The sequence below is a fragment of the Mytilus californianus genome, unplaced genomic scaffold, assembly GCF_021869535.1.
Source record: "Mytilus californianus isolate M0D057914Y unplaced genomic scaffold, xbMytCali1.0.p SCAF_12, whole genome shotgun sequence".
In the NCBI taxonomy this organism is placed as follows: Eukaryota; Metazoa; Mollusca; class Bivalvia; order Mytilida; family Mytilidae; genus Mytilus; species Mytilus californianus.
Window position 1 is genome coordinate 17,295,627 of NW_026262604.1, and position 20,330 is coordinate 17,315,956.

General features: G+C 33.1%; 1 protein-coding gene across 1 annotated transcript; it reads left to right on the top strand.

The window, feature by feature from the left end:
* Positions 1 to 10,030: 10,030 nt before the first annotated feature.
* LOC127721463 (uncharacterized) lies at positions 10,031 to 20,126 on the top strand. The gene is made up of 3 exons (XM_052228206.1): positions 10,031 to 10,170; positions 13,001 to 13,124; positions 15,870 to 20,126. Exons 2-3 carry the CDS (start codon positions 13,034 to 13,036, stop codon positions 18,392 to 18,394), a joined length of 2,616 nt encoding a protein of 871 aa, XP_052084166.1. The 5' UTR covers positions 10,031 to 10,170; positions 13,001 to 13,033; the 3' UTR covers positions 18,395 to 20,126.
* Positions 20,127 to 20,330: the final 204 nt, after the last annotated feature.

The following is a 20,330-nucleotide window of genomic DNA, read 5'->3' on the forward strand; positions in this document are numbered from 1 at the left end:
ACCAAATAACAATAACGGTGCTATTTTACTCCTCTGAATTCTAATACAAACGTTGAGAGATGATAAAACCAAAAAGACAAAAAAAAGAGAGAAATCCAGACAAGAAATCAGAGCTATGCATTAGGGATAACATTCCTTAATAAAAAAAAAATTATTAGAGCAAATTTAGTTAAAACAATACCTGTATTTACATGCCAGTACCACATTTACATTTGCAATGAAAACACGATCGTTGTCACAAGTGGAACATGGTTGGGAACGTTAACTTGACGCATTGGGTCGAGAGTGTACAATGCTAATGAACATAAAATAACTACTACGGCAACTCTTTGAAGTAACCAAAGGCAGCGTTATGTAAGTCGAATATATGTTGCCTTTATCCGAAAATGGTCCTTTTCCTCTTGCAATTTCAACTTCCCGGTCAACTTACCTTTTGCAAATTTTGGATTTGTTATTTTATGTTGCCTGGAAGTACACGAACATCAACCATCATTGCAACATAAGCCTTATACATTTAACTTGAATGAATATTGTTTACTATGTTTTATTATTGGAATGTTCTTTTTCTATATTAGTAAGGTCTGATATTCAAAGTTACAAAAACTTCCTGAATATTGAACATAATTTCAATATTGTAGACTAGTTGAATATCATTTTACCGTAATATGCTGTTTAAAGGATGCGAAATTGCTGCAAAGACCTTAATTTAATAAAGTCGTATATATTTTCATCCTGGTCTTTTTAGAGATCACGTGGTCAATGATGGTACAGTTTCCCTTTTAATACAGGCTTTTAGTTTTCTGTATTTTGATTTGATGAAATAGTTACCACCATTTGTCACTATATAAACTCCAAAATAAAGAGGCAAGAAGATGCCAAGGGAAATCAAACTCATTCTTAAAAAAACTCAAAACCAGACTACAGCAAAAAGTTGACAAAAAGAACATAAAATACTACACAGAGAACTAAGGATTTAACAACACGATTTAATTTATAAAGCAATAACAAACTCGCCGAAGACTCGTTTATTATTTTATTGAATCAAATAACTCAAGTTGATATCAAACGATGTCCAATTCTCATTTGTTATGAACCCTATAACTATCGACCAGATATGTGAAAAAGAATATATTGTTTTTTGTTCATATTCGTGAGAAGTATTTTAACTTTAATAATGTCCCGTTACCCGATACCCCTTTTCTTCATCATATTCATATAAGAATATATATGAAACTTGTTATTCAAACCTGAAGAAAGGTTTACAATCAGTTCATCAATTCTATGCAATATCTAATTCTCAAATTCCGTATTATTTCCTTCTCATATAACTTGACCAGGAATAAGAACATCTTTAAAAGCCATATCTGATAACTGCAGTCTTTCAAGGAATGTAATTTAAATCCTCTTTTATGTTTAAATTAACAGGGAGCATTATTCCTTTATCTAGAATCACCATCTTTTCTTATCTTGGGTGTATGAAAATGACGAAAATACCAGGAAATTGAACATTCTAAGTCGAAGAAATACAGACACCACAATAGCATAACGAACAATGACAGAATTTTAAATTCTAGGAAAAATACCACATAGAATGTATTAGGAGTGAAGTGGATTGGAAACTCAGGGTCATCTGTATCATCTAGCACAGCCAAGCAGGCGCATTGGCAAGGCTTTTACTGTCGGTCAGAAGAAGACCTAAGTGATTATATTTCTATTTCCAGAATGGAGACGTGAATCCGAAGCCTCATGTTAAGAGAGTGCCACGGTGTTTGAACTTTAAGAACCCTTGCAACACCTCTCTGAACGTCTGTGGGTGGCCTGTTGCAAGGCACAATTTCTGTCCTTATCCGATATACCCTCATTTTCTAGTTACATACCAAATTTTCCCGACATCTATCCCGGATGGCGCCTATTACATGACTTCCTATTGTATTCAATGTTAGTTTGTTTTCGTCTCGAACATGCATGAAATATTTGCCACTGAACGTAAAGCCACCAACAATGAATAAATCAAAGTTAGGAAACAAGAAATCATACAATTCCATTGGTCGAAAACTTTTCACTATTTCCTTTAATTTGATGTCTGCCATAAATGATTTCCGTTTAACTTTATTGGCCTGAATCAAGACTGTTCTTTTTTTTTAATGGTACAGTGTGTATTCCAACGGTCGTAGTGTGTGGTTTGTTATTTTAAACATTCTTAATAGCTTTGATAACTTCGTCTTTAGTAATACTATTGTTCAAGAAATCATTTGATTCCTCGTGATTAAAATTTAAATAAGGTTCCGAGTTTGCGTCATAATCTGTAATTTTTAAAATTATATTTGCTGAACTTATCACATAATCAACAACATTCAAATTTCTACTGAGGGCCTCGGTGGCCGAGTGGTCTAAGTAGTTACTACTGTAATCACTAGCCAGTCAACACTGAGGTTGTGAGTTCGAACCCCGCTCGTGCGGGTGCACTCGACTCAAATCTTAATTGACTAGGATTGTCAGTTTTCCTATCGAAGGTCGGTGGTTTTCTTCGAGCACTCCGGCTTCTTCCACCAATAAAAACTGGCCGCCACAAAATAGCCCAAAAGCGGTGCTTAAAAGTGGCGTTAAATACCAAAAATCAAAAATCAAATCAAATTTCTACTAGTTAGTTTACCAAGTAATCGTCCGTTTAGTATAAACATCTTGTTGTTTTCGACCAAATAAGTTCACATAATATCAGGTGAAGTGCGATGTCTAGGAATATCAAAATTATCTAACCTATCTTCATCTGAAAATTCATTATAATCAAACAGATTATTGAAAAATCTATCATCAAGATTAAAATCGCCAAATAAGATAACATACCTTTTAACAAAATTATGAAACTCTACCTTTATTTCTGAAATAGCATTACTTACAACATAAACTATGTTCTCAGTTTGTATATAATCCAAATACAAAATTTTGTGGCAAGTTTAGAGATTGTCCATTCATTCTGAGCCTAAATAAAATAATGGACAGTTCGTATTTAAGGGATACACAATTTTCTTAGACAAGTAATTTTTTAAAGCCAATAGCAATGCCACCTGAACTATGATTAGATATTTTTATGATGTTCTGTCATAAGTATTGATGTTAAGAGCAAAATAATTATAAAACTATGTTTAAGATTTAGTTTTTCATTGAAATTGTACACATGTATTTTCTTTTTTGTGGTTGAAATATCCTGGCCACTTTAAAATCAAAAGTCCTGTTGCTTTCATTCCTGTTATTCTTCTCGTTCTTCTTTTTTAACCTCTTTTTCTATTCTTTTTTTCTCAAATTTGAAAAATACGTACCTCGCTTTTTTGCAGCATTTCAAGAAAAGATGCCATTAGGTCTTCAGTTTGTGAACGTTATTTTAGATTTTCTCTCCCCGTTGTTCATGTTGTTGTTTAAAAAGAAAGGTATGGTCTTTACTTCCTTACAATATAAAATTTGGTAAATGGCGACATGCAAACAAGTGCTGCTGTATGCTAGAATTTCAGTTGTATTGTGATTTTAATTGAAATGTTACGCTTTTGCCGTTTGGCTTCGACGGAGGCAAAAAACGTATGCTGTTTTCGGCGGCGGCAGTGTTAACAATTTGTTAAAGTTTGTGATTATATATGTTGAGACTATGTTAGACACTTTAGATACAGGCGAAAGAAACCAAAATGAACATTCAAACTCATACGTCGAAAATAAACTGACAACGCCATGGCAAAAAAAAAGATCAAGACAAAAAGACATACAACAGTACACAAAACACAACATAGAAAACTAAAGAATGGGAAACACGAACCCCACCAAAAACTTGGGGTGATCTCAGGTGCTACGGAAGGGTAAGCATATCCTTCTCCGCATGTGGCATGCGTTGTGTTGCTTATACAAGTACACAAGTACAAACCCGGTGATAAGTCTAATTCGGTAGGTATAACATTGATATTGTCCTCAGCCATTTCTGAAATTTTCAGAAATTATTATATTTTGCTATACCTTAACTGACTATATTTTATAAGTACTTCGTGATAATTCTAGTACACACTATATCAAAACAAAATTGAAAAAAATATATCAGATTGATGATCAAGTACGACATATGTACGTTTTTGTCTTAACTTATTAGCGGTACTTGAATTCAAACCGTTAAAATCAAGAGCCAAATTCCTTATCCCATTTTTTACTCTTTAATTTTCAACTGTGCTGATATGTCCTCCCACGCATACTGTTGAATTGTTTCTGGACAGGGTCTCGTTGCCCTAACTTTATCAAATTTCCTGTTTCTGGATGTGTCCACTCTATTTGGGAAGACATTTTCAAGTGAATGATGTGGATGATGATGCTTTGAGTTTTAATTAGGTAAATAAAGCTACCTAAATGTTTTTTTTTTTTTTACTAATAGAGCAATATTACGAGTTTGGACAAATAATTCGATATATAACTTTATTTATAATTATTATAATAATCATTTTTATTCTATAAGTGTTTTTTAATTGAATAGTCATGGTAAAATTCACGTTCTGAATATCTAGTTTTAAGTACACTAAACCCACACAAGGCCTACATTAACTATCGACTGTATGTAATCAAAACCTGATTTAAACTAAATGTAAACAATGTTTTTATCAATGGAAACGTAATAGAGTTTAGTTTACGTTAACACCACACTGCGTTTATCTCAATGTGAACACGGCCTAACATTATTAAGTGAAAACCTATTTGAAAGAGAAGGATAATTCATTTCTTCCTGATCAAACAAGAGCGTCTTCGAGTTCTAATCATGAAGGAGGGATTATCATTATTTATAAACTTAGAATATTGTAAACTGCTCAAGCCTCAAATAATCTACTGATGGGCTTTTATCAAGAATTCGTGTCATTGTAATGGTTATGTTTATATTAATGCATGACTTCCTTTTTAGGCATTTCATTTATGGATAGTTGTAGGTAATGTAGGGATTATCTTATATGAACATGTTAATAAATTGTGTTTTAGACATTTGATGACACAACAGATACGATGAAATGGTGGGAATTGTATAAGTTTCCTTATTGTAGGTATTGCAGCTCTTTGCATTAAATACGATTTCATTTAGGTACTAGGTAGTTTAACTAGAATTTAAAAATGCATTCATATTAAATTCAAAAATGAATTTAACCTCCTGTTTTTATTGTGTCGGAATATTAGAAAATTCTGACCAAAATCGGAACTAGTCTTTTGAAGATTGTCCGTCCGGTCTTGCTAGTGCTCTAACAAGTACATTTCTTGCCAAATATTTATAAAAAAAAATCAGCAATGTCTAGGACGAGTTCAAAAATCAGTCTCAAAATTTTTTTTAAAAAGTTATGCCCCTTTGAAACATTAATTATAAGAAATATTGCATCGTTAGCGCTCTCATGTGTACTACAATTCTTGCATATGAAACTTATATTGAAGGTTTATATCAGTAATGTCTCGAACGAGTTCGAAAATCAGTGCCGATCAATATTTTTATAAGAGTCATTGCCCTTAGAAATATTTACTTGAGGTTCTAAAGAGCCCGTGTCGCTCACCCTGGTCTATGTGCATATTTAACAAAGGACACTCTTCAGCATTGTAGACGAGAATATAATTCATGACAAAAATCTTTGTTTTGTTGATCTTGTATAAATGATCATTCAGTCTGTTTAGGTTCTCTCTATCTTCTTTAGTTTTTGCTCAAAACACAAAAGAGGGTAAAAAAAATCCTCATTACGGGCAATCACACCTATAAAGAGTGAGTCTACTGACTATACCTGAAAAATTTCACTTGTTAGTAGATCTTGCCTTGCTAATCATCTTTGTGATCTAAAGTGACTAATGTATGTAGCTATTATAATTGTTATCATATAAGGCAAAACGCCAGAAAAAAAATGGTAAAAATCGACATTAAAGGGCAACAACTCCAATAATGAGTTGTCGGACGATATCCTCCAAATTATCTCAATTGTAGATCTTGCTGATCATTTTTGCTTTTTTAAGTTTCTATCTATCTAATATAATTTATAAGATATAAGACAAAAACGCAAAAAATCGGTAAAAATCGTCATCAAAGCGAAATAACTTTAATTAAGAGTCAACTGACGATTTCGACCTGTTGGCTTATTTGTAGCACTTGTCTTGCTGATCATTTTTGCAATTTAAAAGTTTCTCTCTATCTATCATAGTTTTCAAGGTAATAGACAAACATGAAAAGTTTGTAATTTAAGGGCAATAACTCCTATAAGAAGTTGTCTAACAGTTTTGACATATGTAGACAATTGGTAGAGCTCAACATTCTGAACATTTTTGCTCCTGTTAGATTTCTCTATTTATAACGGTTTTCAAAATAGTAGAAAAAACTTGCATTTTACCCAGATGTGTTCTACTTTTAGACATGTCGGCCGTCTTGGTTGGCAGGCCGAGTCATCGAACATATTTTTAAAATTAGATACCCCAATGATGATTGTGGCCAAGTTTTGTTACATTTGGCCCAGTAGTTTCAGGGGAGAAGATTTTTGTAAAAGTTTACGTCGACGGACGCCAAGTGATGAGAAAAGCTCAACTTGGGCCTTCGGGCCAGGTGAGCTAATAATATGGAAAATTGCATCGTTAGCTCTCTCATGTGTACAATTCTTGCCAGATTTTTATGAAACTTATATTGTAGGTTTATATCAGTAATATCTCGGACGAGTTCGAAAATGAGTTCCGATCAATAATTTTTATAACAGTTATGGCCCTTAGAAATATTGATAATATGGAAAATTGCATTGTTAGCGCTCTTATGTGAACAATTCTAGTCAGATTTTTTATGAAACTCATATTGTAGGTTTATATCAGTAATGTCTCGGACAATTTTGAAATTAATTCCCGAGCACATGTTTTAAATGAGTTATGCTCCTTAAAAATATTAAAAAAAAATTTTGTTAGTTATTAATTTTGGACAGACAAAATATGTGGTACGCGGGGGACATTGGAACTCTTTCCTTTTATTTTTTTAGTAATTTTGAAGACCTATTATGGTGTACCGTCAACACTTCGGACAATAACTCATAAACGCTTCCACTATTTTTCATGAAAATTTGATGATTTTTGTATATCTACTGACGTTAGCTCCCTTTTTTTATTCATAAAAGATGAGCGATTTTCCAGTTTTCTGACTATAACCCAAAATGCTTTGAACAGTTTTCATGAAACTTTGGTGAAGTGTTTATATATATTGACATAAGTTCCCATTTCGATTTTTTTTAATTTCTGGTCTTGGAGTTTGGGGACTTTTTTCATAAAAAGGGGTGATTTTCTAGTTTTCGGACTATAACTAAAAAACGCTTTGAGCAGTTTTAATGAAACTGGTGGCTTGTTTATATCTTTTGAAATAAGCTCCCTGTTGGTTTTTTAAATGAATTTCAGTCCTCACAGTATTTCAAATTGATCATATAAATTCATTTAAAGCATATGGACGAGCTAAAATGACGAAGGGCGTATCATGCGCTCATGGTGCAGCTCTTTATTTAATCAGTTTCAACCATACAATTTAATTTCTTCAAATTGACTCATGTGCTTCGGGCTCTTGTACTTGATTATAAAAATTCATTGTTTTGAACTGTACGTAGGCCTAAACAATAGGACAATCTCTTACTAAGAACATGATTTACGTTTATATTTCACAATAAGGACATAACAAGCCCTACAAATTCTTAAGTCGAGAGCGATTTGCAATATTCTAAATTAGAATAACTCTTTACACAAAAAGTGAATGAATATTTGATACAAGCATTTTGTATATTCCTAAATGTTACAAGCTCAGTGTAAACACGACAACTTGATTTACATTTTAAACTGTTACATAAATGTTAGACACTAATTCATCGGTTTCAAAAGCAAAGCGAAAGATACCAAAGGGACATTCAAACTAATAAGTCGAAAACAAACTGACAATGCAACGGCGAAATACGAAAAACGACGAAAATACTAACACTAGTACACAAAACACAAAATAGAAAACTTAAGACTAAACAAAAAGAACCCCATTGAAACCCAGGGATGATCTCAGGTTCTCCAAAAGGATAAGCAGATCCCGCTCCAACCGGGGCACCTGTCGTGTTGTTCAGGTAAGTGCAAACCCGATGAGCAAGTGTCAAATTATCAAGAGTTTGATTCCTTGTTAGAACTATCACGACGGAGGTGGAAAATTTGTCATTTGCTTTGCCCTGTTAAAAAAAAAACAACTGAGAAGTCTTGTAGCATTGGATACAAGTTTTGTACTTGTTTGGGCATAACTTGAAATTCTGTTTTGACACCAATAGACATTTACTGAATGCACAAACTGTATATCTGGGAGTCATGTAGTCTGAAGAGTGCATTGCCTATTTTGTGGCATGTTTGGTTTCTTTTGTTTAAATTTTTCGGGGGTTGCAGCATTAAAGTGAACATCTCTTAACTTGAATGCATAAATTAACAATTATCTTATTAGCAAAAAGTTAAATCACAAAAATACTGAACTCCGAGGAAAATTCAAAACGGAAAGTCCCTAATCAAATGGCAAAATCAAAAGCACAAACACATCAAACAAATGGACAAGAACTGTCATATTCCTGACTTGGTTTTAGTGGTTTTAAAGCGCTAAACCTCTCACTTGTATGACAGTCGCATCAAATTCCATTATATTGACAACGATGCAAGTTCATTTTGTGGTACGTATAGGAAACACTTCAAACTTAATTGTAAAATAATATCGATTCAATACGTTAAGTGCACAAAGCAAGACAAATGTGTACTTTGTGAAGTGTTGCCAAATAAAATGATTGATTTAAATCACAAAACCTTTAGTTGTTTATTACTCAAGTGGTCGTGTTTGTCGAGATGTTGGTAAACTACTGGTGAGACATGGTGTACTAACTGTTAATCGAGTTTAATATATGGCTTCCATTTTTTTTATATTCTGTGTATAATCTCAATCAATAGCAATATTATTTATACACGGGGTGTCGTCTTCCTATATTAAGGTATACAAAGACGGCACGTGCCGCTGGTATGAATCACTCTTTAGTATGCCAAATATGTCATTGGGGTGCAATTTCATGGAGCTTATATATAAATGGGTAGAAATTTATATGTCAACGGGTCATACATGTTCATCTTCTAGTAAGATGTCTGTACTAATTGTGTTCTGGTCTTTTTATCTCTATTATGAATCACGGATCCCATGAGGTTAACATCTCATTGAAAAAAGATGACTTGGAAATACATATAAATGGGTTGTAATTTTCTTATCAAATATATCAATATATGAATGGCTGTGTTTTTCAAACCATGTACCCATATTTGTAGGTTGAAACACCCCCTCTCCCGTCCATTTATATCGGTTATAAAGTCGTATTCAGACGAAACCAAAACTGGCCACATAATTTCATATAAATTAGTAAACGGTATCCAACAAATATCGTAAAATTTGTTTATATTTTATGTAATTGGAATGTTGACAAATTTTAAACACTTTCCTCAGCTGTCTTGATTAAATGTATGTTCCTATGTCGAATTTACATTATAAATTTATACGAGCTAAATTTTCCACCTCTTTCGTGGAAAAGAGAAGACAGTTCTGACATGGAATCAAGCTCTTAACACTTTGAAACCGATGAAATGGCGTCTAGCACTTCAAGTGATTAATCAAGTTATGATTATTACTGAGTTGATAACATTTATTATTATAGCAATTGAGTACTAAAACCTTTTTTCTTGGGTGTCGAAACCTTTCAATGATAAAATCTCTTTATTTCTTCGAAATACACACGTGTAAGGAAACATTTTTCAATTTGCTGCGATATCTCTCATAATCAGATATAGTCCAATATAGATATCAAATCATAGTCAGGAATATGACAGTTGTTGTCCATTCGTTTGATGTGTTTTGTCATTTGATTTTGCCATGTGATTAGGGACTTTCCGATTGAATTTTCCTCGGAGTTCAGTATTTTTGTGATTTTACTTTTTATATATAACTTTACAATCTGAAACGACAACTTAAGTTACTTGAAGACTTAAGCAAAAACTGTGTTTACAAATACGAAAACCTATAAGAAGAGAAAAAAAGGTTGGATAATTGCCTTGCATGATATAAGAAATTGATAACGTAACACCATATATTTACATTACAAATATAACTGATATTAGGTAAGTAAAAATATGACAAGACATAAGTATTCATTTTGATTAGTACTCTCACCAAGCTTAGATGCAATGTCCTCTGAAAAAGAAACGATAAAAAACCGAATCGATATATTGATTATTTAATTAATGGAAGTTCATGACTGAATTAACAGAGCAATACGTCAATGGAAGGGGTACTTCAATGTAAAAAGGACGGACAATTGGTGTTTTGGGTGTAATAGAATTAAATAAAATAAAATGCATGTTGGAAGGGGAAATGTCTTGCCTATGTAACCGGCCACATATGGAAACAATTGCATTTAGGGTCTACCTTGAAAAGATAGAGGCAAGTCTATGACTAAAACGGTTGCAAATTAATTTATACAACAGCCAAATGGCCGCCCTCTGCATGATATTCACCATCGAGCAAGATACTCGAAAGACACAAAGACGTCTACAACAATAAATCCGGTAAAACAATATTAATTAAAATCTTCAAGCCTTTAATCAGTTCAATTTTAATTGGATATAAACCAATAGAAAAACTAAATTTACAATCCTTTCTGTTTCTGTCATGTTGTGACTTATAACATGTTTCATACCAAACCAAACGATCAGATTCAACCAGATTGTATACCGTGCGATTGCAAGCATACAATTTTAATTGAATAAATTGACTCTTCCGATATCTGAAGAAAATATTTTAATGTCAATATGTTTGATTTATTTAATTATATTTGTTTCATTTTAAAAATATATTTGAATATATTCCAAAATATGAATACGTTGTAAACGTGTAAAATGATTTTAAAAGTTTTACCACTTTATTGTATTGGGAATTGTATTTGTAAATAAGTAATTTCGCTTTAACCTAAAGTTTTAGTAAATTAAAAGACCTTTTTAAATTGGCTGTCACCGCAATATAGCCTTTTTTGTGCTGATGCGGCGTAAAGAATTCACCAATTAATCTTCAATCAGATTCGACTTGACACTAGGCAAAGCGGCAATATACTACATGTTCTACGTAAAATATCTTCTCTTGTTTCAAATAATAATAATAATCCGATCTAGTGATATTAGCATGAGCTAATGTTAATATGCTATTTGATAAGTTCAATCAGTTACAATAGCAGAGTTTTAATCAATGAGTAGAAATAATATAAATCCTTACATACAGATCCCGCAATCAGTATAAACCACGAAAGCAGACACTGTCTCAAATTGAAAAAAAGGATCGTTTAAGCTTTGTTCGGGTTTTTTATTCGTTTTGCGTCAAGTCAAATTTGAAAACTTGCCAAAGAAAACAACTCTACAAGTAACAAAACCTACATAGAGTTTTATGCCAATTTTTAAACATTTGTTTTTCATATTTAGCAAACTATAAAGCAATAAATATATATAATATAATTAATGATCAAGGACATATACAAGAAAAGTAATTTTTTGTTTGATTGTTTGTTTTAACAGACAAGCACCTCAAATAAATAACTGACCTCCTTTTCTGGAGACGGATTACTACACGACAAGCAATGTTGGTTTAGAAATTAATTCCCATATTTCTTATGGAAATATATTATATTTGTTTTTAACTGTGCAATATCCTCAATTCTTAAATAGATATAAGAAGATGTGGTATGAGTGCCAATGAGACAACTCTCCAACCAAGTCAAAATTTATAAAAGTAAACCATCATAGGTCAAGGTACGGTCTTCAACACGGAGCCTTGGCTCACACCAAACAGCAAGCTATAAAGGACCCCAAAAATTACTAGTGTAAAACCATTCAAACGGGAAAACCAACGGTCTAATCTATATAAAAAAAGAGAAAAGAGAAACACTTATGAACCACATCAACAAACGACAACTACTGAATAAATGCTTATTTTTCTACGAATTGCTCATGGATTGAGTTCAAATTATGCAAACAATTTTAGCATAGTACTACTAAGATAATTTTTTAAACAAATGTTTTACAGCAAATATAGCGGACAAATAGTGGAAATACATAAAAGTGGAAAAACAACACCATAAAACATTTCTTCTGAACTTCTGGTGTCCAATTAGATTAATGAGCAAATACAATTCAATGGGAGTACGGCGACAGAATATTTTTTTTTTTTTTTTTTTTTCAAAAGTAGACATACAACACTTTTAGACTTACACGATGAAATTTAGCTCCCAAGGTTGTCAATGTGCATGTAACCCCGAGAACTCAATATAAAATCGGAGATATGCACGTACAACAGTAAAATGACAATTGTCCATGCTCAGTTTGGATACAAAAAGAAGGTAACTACACGCATTTTCTATATAGGAATGATTGGGATTTTTTTATCGGGTTTAATACGTTAACTTAAGCGGTCTTCCTATGGGTTCGATTTTTTTCTTCACATTTCATTTTTTCACATGTGCAACTATATTTTATTGACAACATCAAAGGTCAAACTAATGCAGGATAACAATGCGACAGTCGCTCGGGAATATTTTAACATGTAATACAAAATTGAACCATACTTGACTGATAATAGCAAAATATTATTCAATATTCCAAACATGTAAATGTTTTAAACATGTTAAATATAAAGACTTAATTAAAAAAAATTTCAACATCAAATGCCAAAATCTAGCTAACGCCGCTTTAAAATCACATTTTTGTTTCATAATAAGATAAGATTTGTTTACCTCAGACCATTCAACGACTACCAGCATGCATACATATAACAACGGCAAATACAACTTTGGCCTTGTTTATTTACAATGAATTAAAAATTCATAAAAGGTAAACAGGAGAAATTGACAAATAATAAACCTCTTACCATATAGTAAATTTTAATAACACAATGTTTTTATTTCAGCAAGACTACACCAAAAAACATTACCAAAGGAAAATGTGTTCTAAACTAATAGTAAGAATTATTCAGTTTATTTTTGTTTTGCTGACATTTGTGACAGTCAATGGTGTTACGAAAAACCATACAGGTAAGATTTTAAAGGCGTGGTCAAACGATCAACAAACTTTGATAACAAAATTAATTGAAAGGAAATGAGCAATGCATTCCCTCCATGTATCGGCCTTGTTTTATTCGAACGTCACTGATGAGTCTTTTGTAGACGAAAATCACGTCTGGCATACAAAATTTTAATCCTGATATTTATGATGAGTTTATTCTCCACATAACCTGAAACATTGATTAAAGAAAATATTTCCACCGGAGAGGCTAGTTGCAAAAGATTACCTCCTTTGCAAATACTGAAAAAAAGTAAAATGACAAAAATACCGAACTCCGAGGAAAATTCAAAACGGAAAGTCCCTAATCAAATGGCAAAATCAAAAGCGCAAACACATCAAGCAAATGGATAACAACTGTCATATTCCTGACTTAATACAACTACGCCTCTTCTATTGATTGTCCTTATATGGTGTTATCCCTGTAATTATGATCATAATCCAACAGATGGTTTCCGTTTCAGAATAATATAATTCCTATTTATTTAACTACTCCAACATTGCGGGAATTATGTTATCCTTAATTTTAGTATATGCCACAAAACCGTTGCAAGCCAGAAATTTAGCCATCATTTTTAATCGAAGCTGATGTATAATTACAGAGTTAACACAGACGTGATTTAAAATCAAAAGATGTTTGATCTTTTTTTCTTGAATGTTTATTTCAATAAAGTACTTTTTCAGTATTGAAAAAAAACAACGTTTGTTTACAAAGAATAACACGAACCAAAGGCAACATGAGATTGAATATCTGGTTGCAGTAACTATAAGGACGTAAAAGGATGACTGCTTTCAGACTGTGTTTTCATTTGTTACTTGACACAGGAATCAAACAGAAGACAATCTTATCATTTTGCTTTTGTTACTGGAAAACTTGTTTTGTCCTTGTCATTGTATCTGAAATTTCTAAGTGATTTAGTACATGAACACTGCACAACAGATGTGTAACTCTGTATGCATATTATGTGATAAGGTGGAAGAGTTTTATCGAAACAATTCAAATGTTCATATAATGTTTTCAAAGTAGCTTGTTGGTATTCGTAATCATAATAAATGATTGCCTATTTATATATAATAGAGGATTTATTTTCCCATTTTATTTTATTTTATTTTTCTCCCGTGCTGATGGGATTTCCGTCGTATCGGTCGACCCACTAGTCAAAACGTGCCTATTGATTGATTGGTTGATTGTTGATTGTTAAACGTGCAGTGGCTTAACTTCCCTATCTGACCAGAAGTGGCTGTACACATGTACATCCCGCAAAGCTAAACGGACGCCCCACTTTGACAAGGTTTTACTGCAAGTCGGAAGCATACATAAGAAACCATATTTCAATTCCCCAGTCACGTGCCAATTGTATTAATTTGTTAAGTTATTTTGTCTTGGATGACACGAAATAATGCCACTTGACGTTAAGTAAACAAAATTCAATCAATACTTTGGTCAGGGTTGATACAATGTACTTATTATTTATATAAATGGTTGGCCTGTGAAATTGGAAATGATAAATGGAATAAATCAATCAAGCAAAATCAGTTTTTTATTAATTTTTTTGCGGGGTTTTACAATTATTCCCATGACTACGAAAGGTCTTTCTCGACAATTTACAAAGACATATTGTTGGAGCTACTAGATGAATCTCAAATTCAAAGAGAAATATGTAAAAGGAAACAAGATGTTCCAATAAATAAAAATGAATATAAATAGAATATTTTATATTCTAAAATGAACACGATGAGGCGTTATGTATATATCAATGAAACAGCGATCGAATGACACATAGAGGCCAACAATGTCTGCTGCTTAAAAAGTCAAAAAACGTCAGCGCATGACAAAAAAAAAATAGTCAAGAGAAACGCGCAACGTAAAAAAAAGCGTAGGGAAATGAAGCTTGATAGTGGGATGTTTTAATGATATAAATAATAAACTATATATGCACATGCACATGCAAAGTAAGATACAACAGTAGGCTACTGATGATCAAATCTAAATGGATTCCGAATATAGAAATTGCGATACAACAAAAAGAACTAATGCAATTACATGTACCCAAATTTGACATAGGGCAAGTCCGTCGTCAGGGTAAGCATACCATGTGTATCAAGACTGCAGTCAAAATGTCAAGAAAAGAAATAGAACACAATAGACAAATTTACAGATCGTTTGAGCTTTATCATAATTTAAACATTATGATACTAGTAACAAAATATGCCTTTCGTCATAGACGCATCGTATCGGTCAACTTATTCTTGAATGTGATTGACAAACACTTGTGTAGTGTAAATCTCAACCGTTCTTTATCAGAACCCTAATGAAAATGGACGTCACTTCCTAAAAGTAAAGACATTTAAATGGGCGGTATTCGAGAATTACTTAACCAAAAGACGACCCATAACGTTAAAACAACTTACACCAATATAAGATAAATCAGGTTAAGGATGACTATTTCTATATTAATTCATAAATATTTGACGTGTAAAGTTAAAACAACACAAAACACTGAACAGAAGAGTTTGCATTGATGTGACAGCAACCATCAACACAAAAATCACAAAGGATACTTTTTGCAATATCACTAATGGTTAAATGACCGATCACATTCTTTTTTACTAGTATTCACGGTCTTATAATAATAAGTCTTATGTAGACAAAACGCGCGTTTTGGCTTACAAAATTACAAGACTGGTATCATTGATGAGTTTTGTTTTTATTCCAGAGGCCTTTTGTAAAGTATCCTTTGAAGACGAGAAAGATGGTCAAAGTCGAGTCAATACATCTGCGAAACTTCTTCACATTACACTGGACTTTCAAAACACGACGAACATGTTAGTTCTACACGACACCATCACTTTGTACAATCCACACGAATGGATCATAACATCGGGAACATATGGAAGTGGATTGTTACAGTTAAGATCTATCTATGAAATCCTTTCATTAAAATCTTTAAGTGTGCACACTAAACGGAACAACATCAGATTAACACAATTTCCACACGACTGCTTGAAAGGAATGAACGCTTCAGAATTCGAATTAATTATTCGGATGTTCTTGCTTCAGCATATCGGTACAAATGAAGAAGTTTGCAATGTCCATATCCGGAACGACTCTGGTTTTGCGGAATTTGATCATGAATGCTGTTCTTTAGGTGCGGACACGGTTGAGTGTTATGTCGTTAGGAAGAATTTACCGATGAGAATGATTGACATTTGCTCTTATATAGTTGTAGTTCTCGTTATACTGTATTGTCCCCTTCTGATACCGTCTTCTTTATACAAAAGAAAGCTAGAATTCGTCCATCGTCTAGCTGAACCATTACAAATTAGGTGTAAAAAGACGGGAACTGACCTTTCATGGAAACAGAATGGCTTAAGGCGTCTAGTTTACCTGGCAAGATTCGTTAAAAATAAACCAGAGGAAGACGAAGATAAGATTGTATCAGAATATACCTTCGGGAAATATTTTCAAAGTACTTTGGAAAAAATGTCTCGTAATGGGTTTTACGAAATAGTCATAAGTCAATTACATTTCAAGGTTAAACACAGAGAAATAATTTCTGAAAGTAAAATTGAAACTGGGTTATTACACATTTGTTATAATTTGTTCATCAAATGTGGACGAAGAAAGAAATATGATAGAAATATTTGGATTAGGAAAAACCCATATAACTGTTGCTATCGAAATGTACTCGGCTGTTGTAAGCCGTTCGGAAAGGAATATCCTTGGTACAAATGCTTACGCGTATTTATGCATATCATTCTCGCGGCAGTTGTTTGCTCCCCTTGGGTGTTCCGAATATGTGTCTATTACCTCTACGAATATTCACTTAGAAATGAACGTCTTGCAGCAGCAGAAAAGAGGAATTTAAAGTTAAGATTACACGAGAACTTGATGTTCTATCTTACACCTATTCACGTACTATTTATAGCTTGCTACATCATTCTAGCATTGGAATGGATTTCCTTCAGGTTTATGAGTAAAAATGTCAAATATTTGACAAAGGAGATGTTGCAAATTTGCTTTCATGGTATGAACGATTCAGCAAAAATGAAAAAGGTTTTCTTTTGGGCAATCAATACGCTTAGTATTCCAATAAAGAGCGGTGGTATTTTCGGATTTTTTCTAGGCGTGATATTTTGGCCAATAACATTGCCATACGTTGTTATTGTCGTTTGCTATCACATATTCCCCACAATCAGACTTTGTGTTTCGTTGTTTTGGATCATCGTTTTCGACACCATTCCGGATTTTCGATCTTGCAGCGTCAGCATAAAACAACACAGGTTCCCACTTTTAACGTTCTTTACAGATCCAATTCAGAACACATTTGACATAGGATATATTGAATATCGTAAAAGTCGCGGGAAAATCATAAGATTCGTACAAATTCTGTTCTCCATTTTAGCAGTTTGTTCCATTGGCTTAATAACGGTAGAGTGTGTAGTTTTCCTAATCGATGTTGCGGTATATACAATGATAGGTCTTATTTTAAACTCATCCCATGCAATTCAATTAGTTTCTGCATTTTCTATCGCCTGGTTTTACTTCCAAAAATGCTTTGAAGGGAATAGTGGTATATATTTGAAATATACGAAGGTAATTTTGCGCATATTACAAAACGAAAACAAAGATGAACTACAACTTGTTGCTGATCTTGATTCTACCCACCAAACTAATACCGCCTTCCTGGTAAAACACGCCAAATGCAATGCGGAGTTTTTCGTCAATAATAATGGAAAGCCCATGTTGACAACGAAAGGCGTAGTATTGCTTCTGGATAAGTATGACAATCTATATATAGAACGAGCTTTTTTCCGGAAAGCTTGTCAGATTGATCACCCATCGTGTCCGGGTCCTGTTCATGAACAGATAATGAAATCATTCCGACGTTTTATGTCCATAGTTATGTTCCTTATCTTTGTGACGCTTATAGTGCTGGCATTTGGTGAAACGTACAGCATTTCCATTTCAAATCAGCTCCTAGCGACCATTGCCGGTGGTTTCGTACCCTGGATCCTGATGAAATCTGATATTTTATTCAAGAATCCAGTTGAACCGGATTTTGATCAATTATCCGAAAACATTTGTTTTCAATCTAGACTCAAAGAAAAGATAAACAACGATGAAGAAACATGGCGGATTTGTGATATGGAAGTAGACAGTGTAAGAGAAATACAAGCAACAGAAAAAATCGACTTAATCGTTAAAATACCACAGTCTGGTATGCGAACTGCAATTTAGAAAATTAACTTAAGAATTCTCTTTTGCTACTTACAAATGCTATTTACCACATTTGAAGATTATCCACATTGTTTTCTAATTCAAATAGTTACATGACTTGCAGACAAACATTATACTTAATATATGTTCTTAAAAATAAAAACAAAATGGTTTAATTTCATTTAAAATATATTGTTTTTCTCTTAAAACAATGTATAAACTTCCCAATCAAATGTAAATGGCATATGGTGTAAAAGAGGATACTGTTTGTTACAATTGAGAGTGATAAACTAGCGCCTAGAGATTAAAAACGTTGTATGTTTTATATATATATATATATTTCTTTATAAATTTGTAATCGCACATTTTAACGGGAAATGAATAGTATTATGGAAAATCACGAACGATGCAATATCGTGTTTGATTTAAATGGGAATGACTACAGTGGGACGTTTAAAGGGACTAAGGTATGTAGTTATTATTGACCACCAACTTAAAATTTTTAAGTGACATGTACATTTGTTTAGCATACAGCAGATTGCAGACATTGCAATTTTGAATAATGTCACGACGTTAAAAGGTAACAAATCATAGATTGATTGATCGTTACATGCTTGCTTAACGTAGAGTGAAACTCAGTTCATACATATTCGGGTCGAGAACAAATAGAAGAGGGACGAAAGATACCAGAGGGACAGTCAAACTCACAGATCGAAAACAAACTGACAACGCCATGACCAAAAATAAAATGACAAACAGACAAATAATAGTACAGATGACACAACATAGAAAACTAAAGACTAAGCAACACGAACCCCACCAAAAACTGGGGGTGATCTCAGGTGCTCCGGAAAGGTAAGCAGATCCTGCTTCACATGTGGCACCCGTCGTTTTGCTTATGTTATTACAAATTAGGTAAATAGTCTAATTCGGTAGGTCACATTCGTGAAAAGGGAAGGGTATTGTAGTTACGACATAAGGAACATATCCGATATCATCTGTAAAACGGTTATTCCATAGCGGTCAACCAACTCGTGATGGCGCCCGTAAAATTTACGAAGGGATGATTTCAACTTCACCATTTGGAACTCTTGGTTTAATAGCTTCCTTGTGAGCAGCAATCCTCTATCAAGGAAATCATGATAGGAAATACAAGCCCGGGAATATCGTATCAATTGGGAGATATATACTCCGTATGCAGGCGCTGCTGGAATGTTGCTACATAGAAATGGAAAGTTCACAATTGGGAAGCTGAAATCATCTCTTTTGTCGTAAAGTTTTGTTTTCAACCGACCCTCATTGTCAATTTCTAGATGTAAGTCAAGATATGAGGCAGACTTAACTGTATCTGTAGTGTCCTTTATCTCAAGTTCGATGGGATAGATTCGTTTAACATAGTCACCAAATTTTGTATTATTTAGTGAGAGAACATCATCTATATAGCGGAACGTAAAGTTAAAGGAATAGAGTTAGGTGCTGCAAGGTTAGACAACCGGGATGAAGAACGGGCATATTAACAGGCAGGCCGCATACGGCCTATTCAGAGAGTTGTTGCAAACGTTCTTTAACGTGTCGAGATCTTGGCACTCACCCTAACCGAGGCAATATTACATCCATAAAAGTAAATCGTAATTGCTGTGTGTTGTTCAACATATATTTGTGGTTTTTTTTTAAATTCATATGCTGTTATTATTTATCTATGTATCTGGTAAACATACAATAAATTTTATATTAAAATCACTTTGTTATTTCAGGATGTTCTCTGATTGTAATAATTGATTTGTACTTTTTGTCAGATATTCGAAATCCTGTGGTTTTATCAATGGATTGCCATTATAATTTTGCCCGCTAACTCCTGCTTTTCTTAACTTTATAACATATTGTTTAGTAACCCGCTTTTGAAAATCTTAGTAAAACCTTAATATAGTTTTTGAAAGGAAAAAGGGCGCCAATGTTA

What these genes read in the sequence shown, in the direction of transcription:
- LOC127721463 (XM_052228206.1), top strand. Translation starts at nt 13,034, where the DNA reads ATGTGTTCTAAACTAATAGTAAGAATTATTCAGTTTATTTTTGTTTTG. An exon ending in TGTTACGAAAAACCATACAG is followed by an intron (nt 13,125 to 15,869) that starts GTAAGATTTTAA and finishes TTTTTATTCCAG; the next exon opens with AGGCCTTTTGTAAAGTATCC.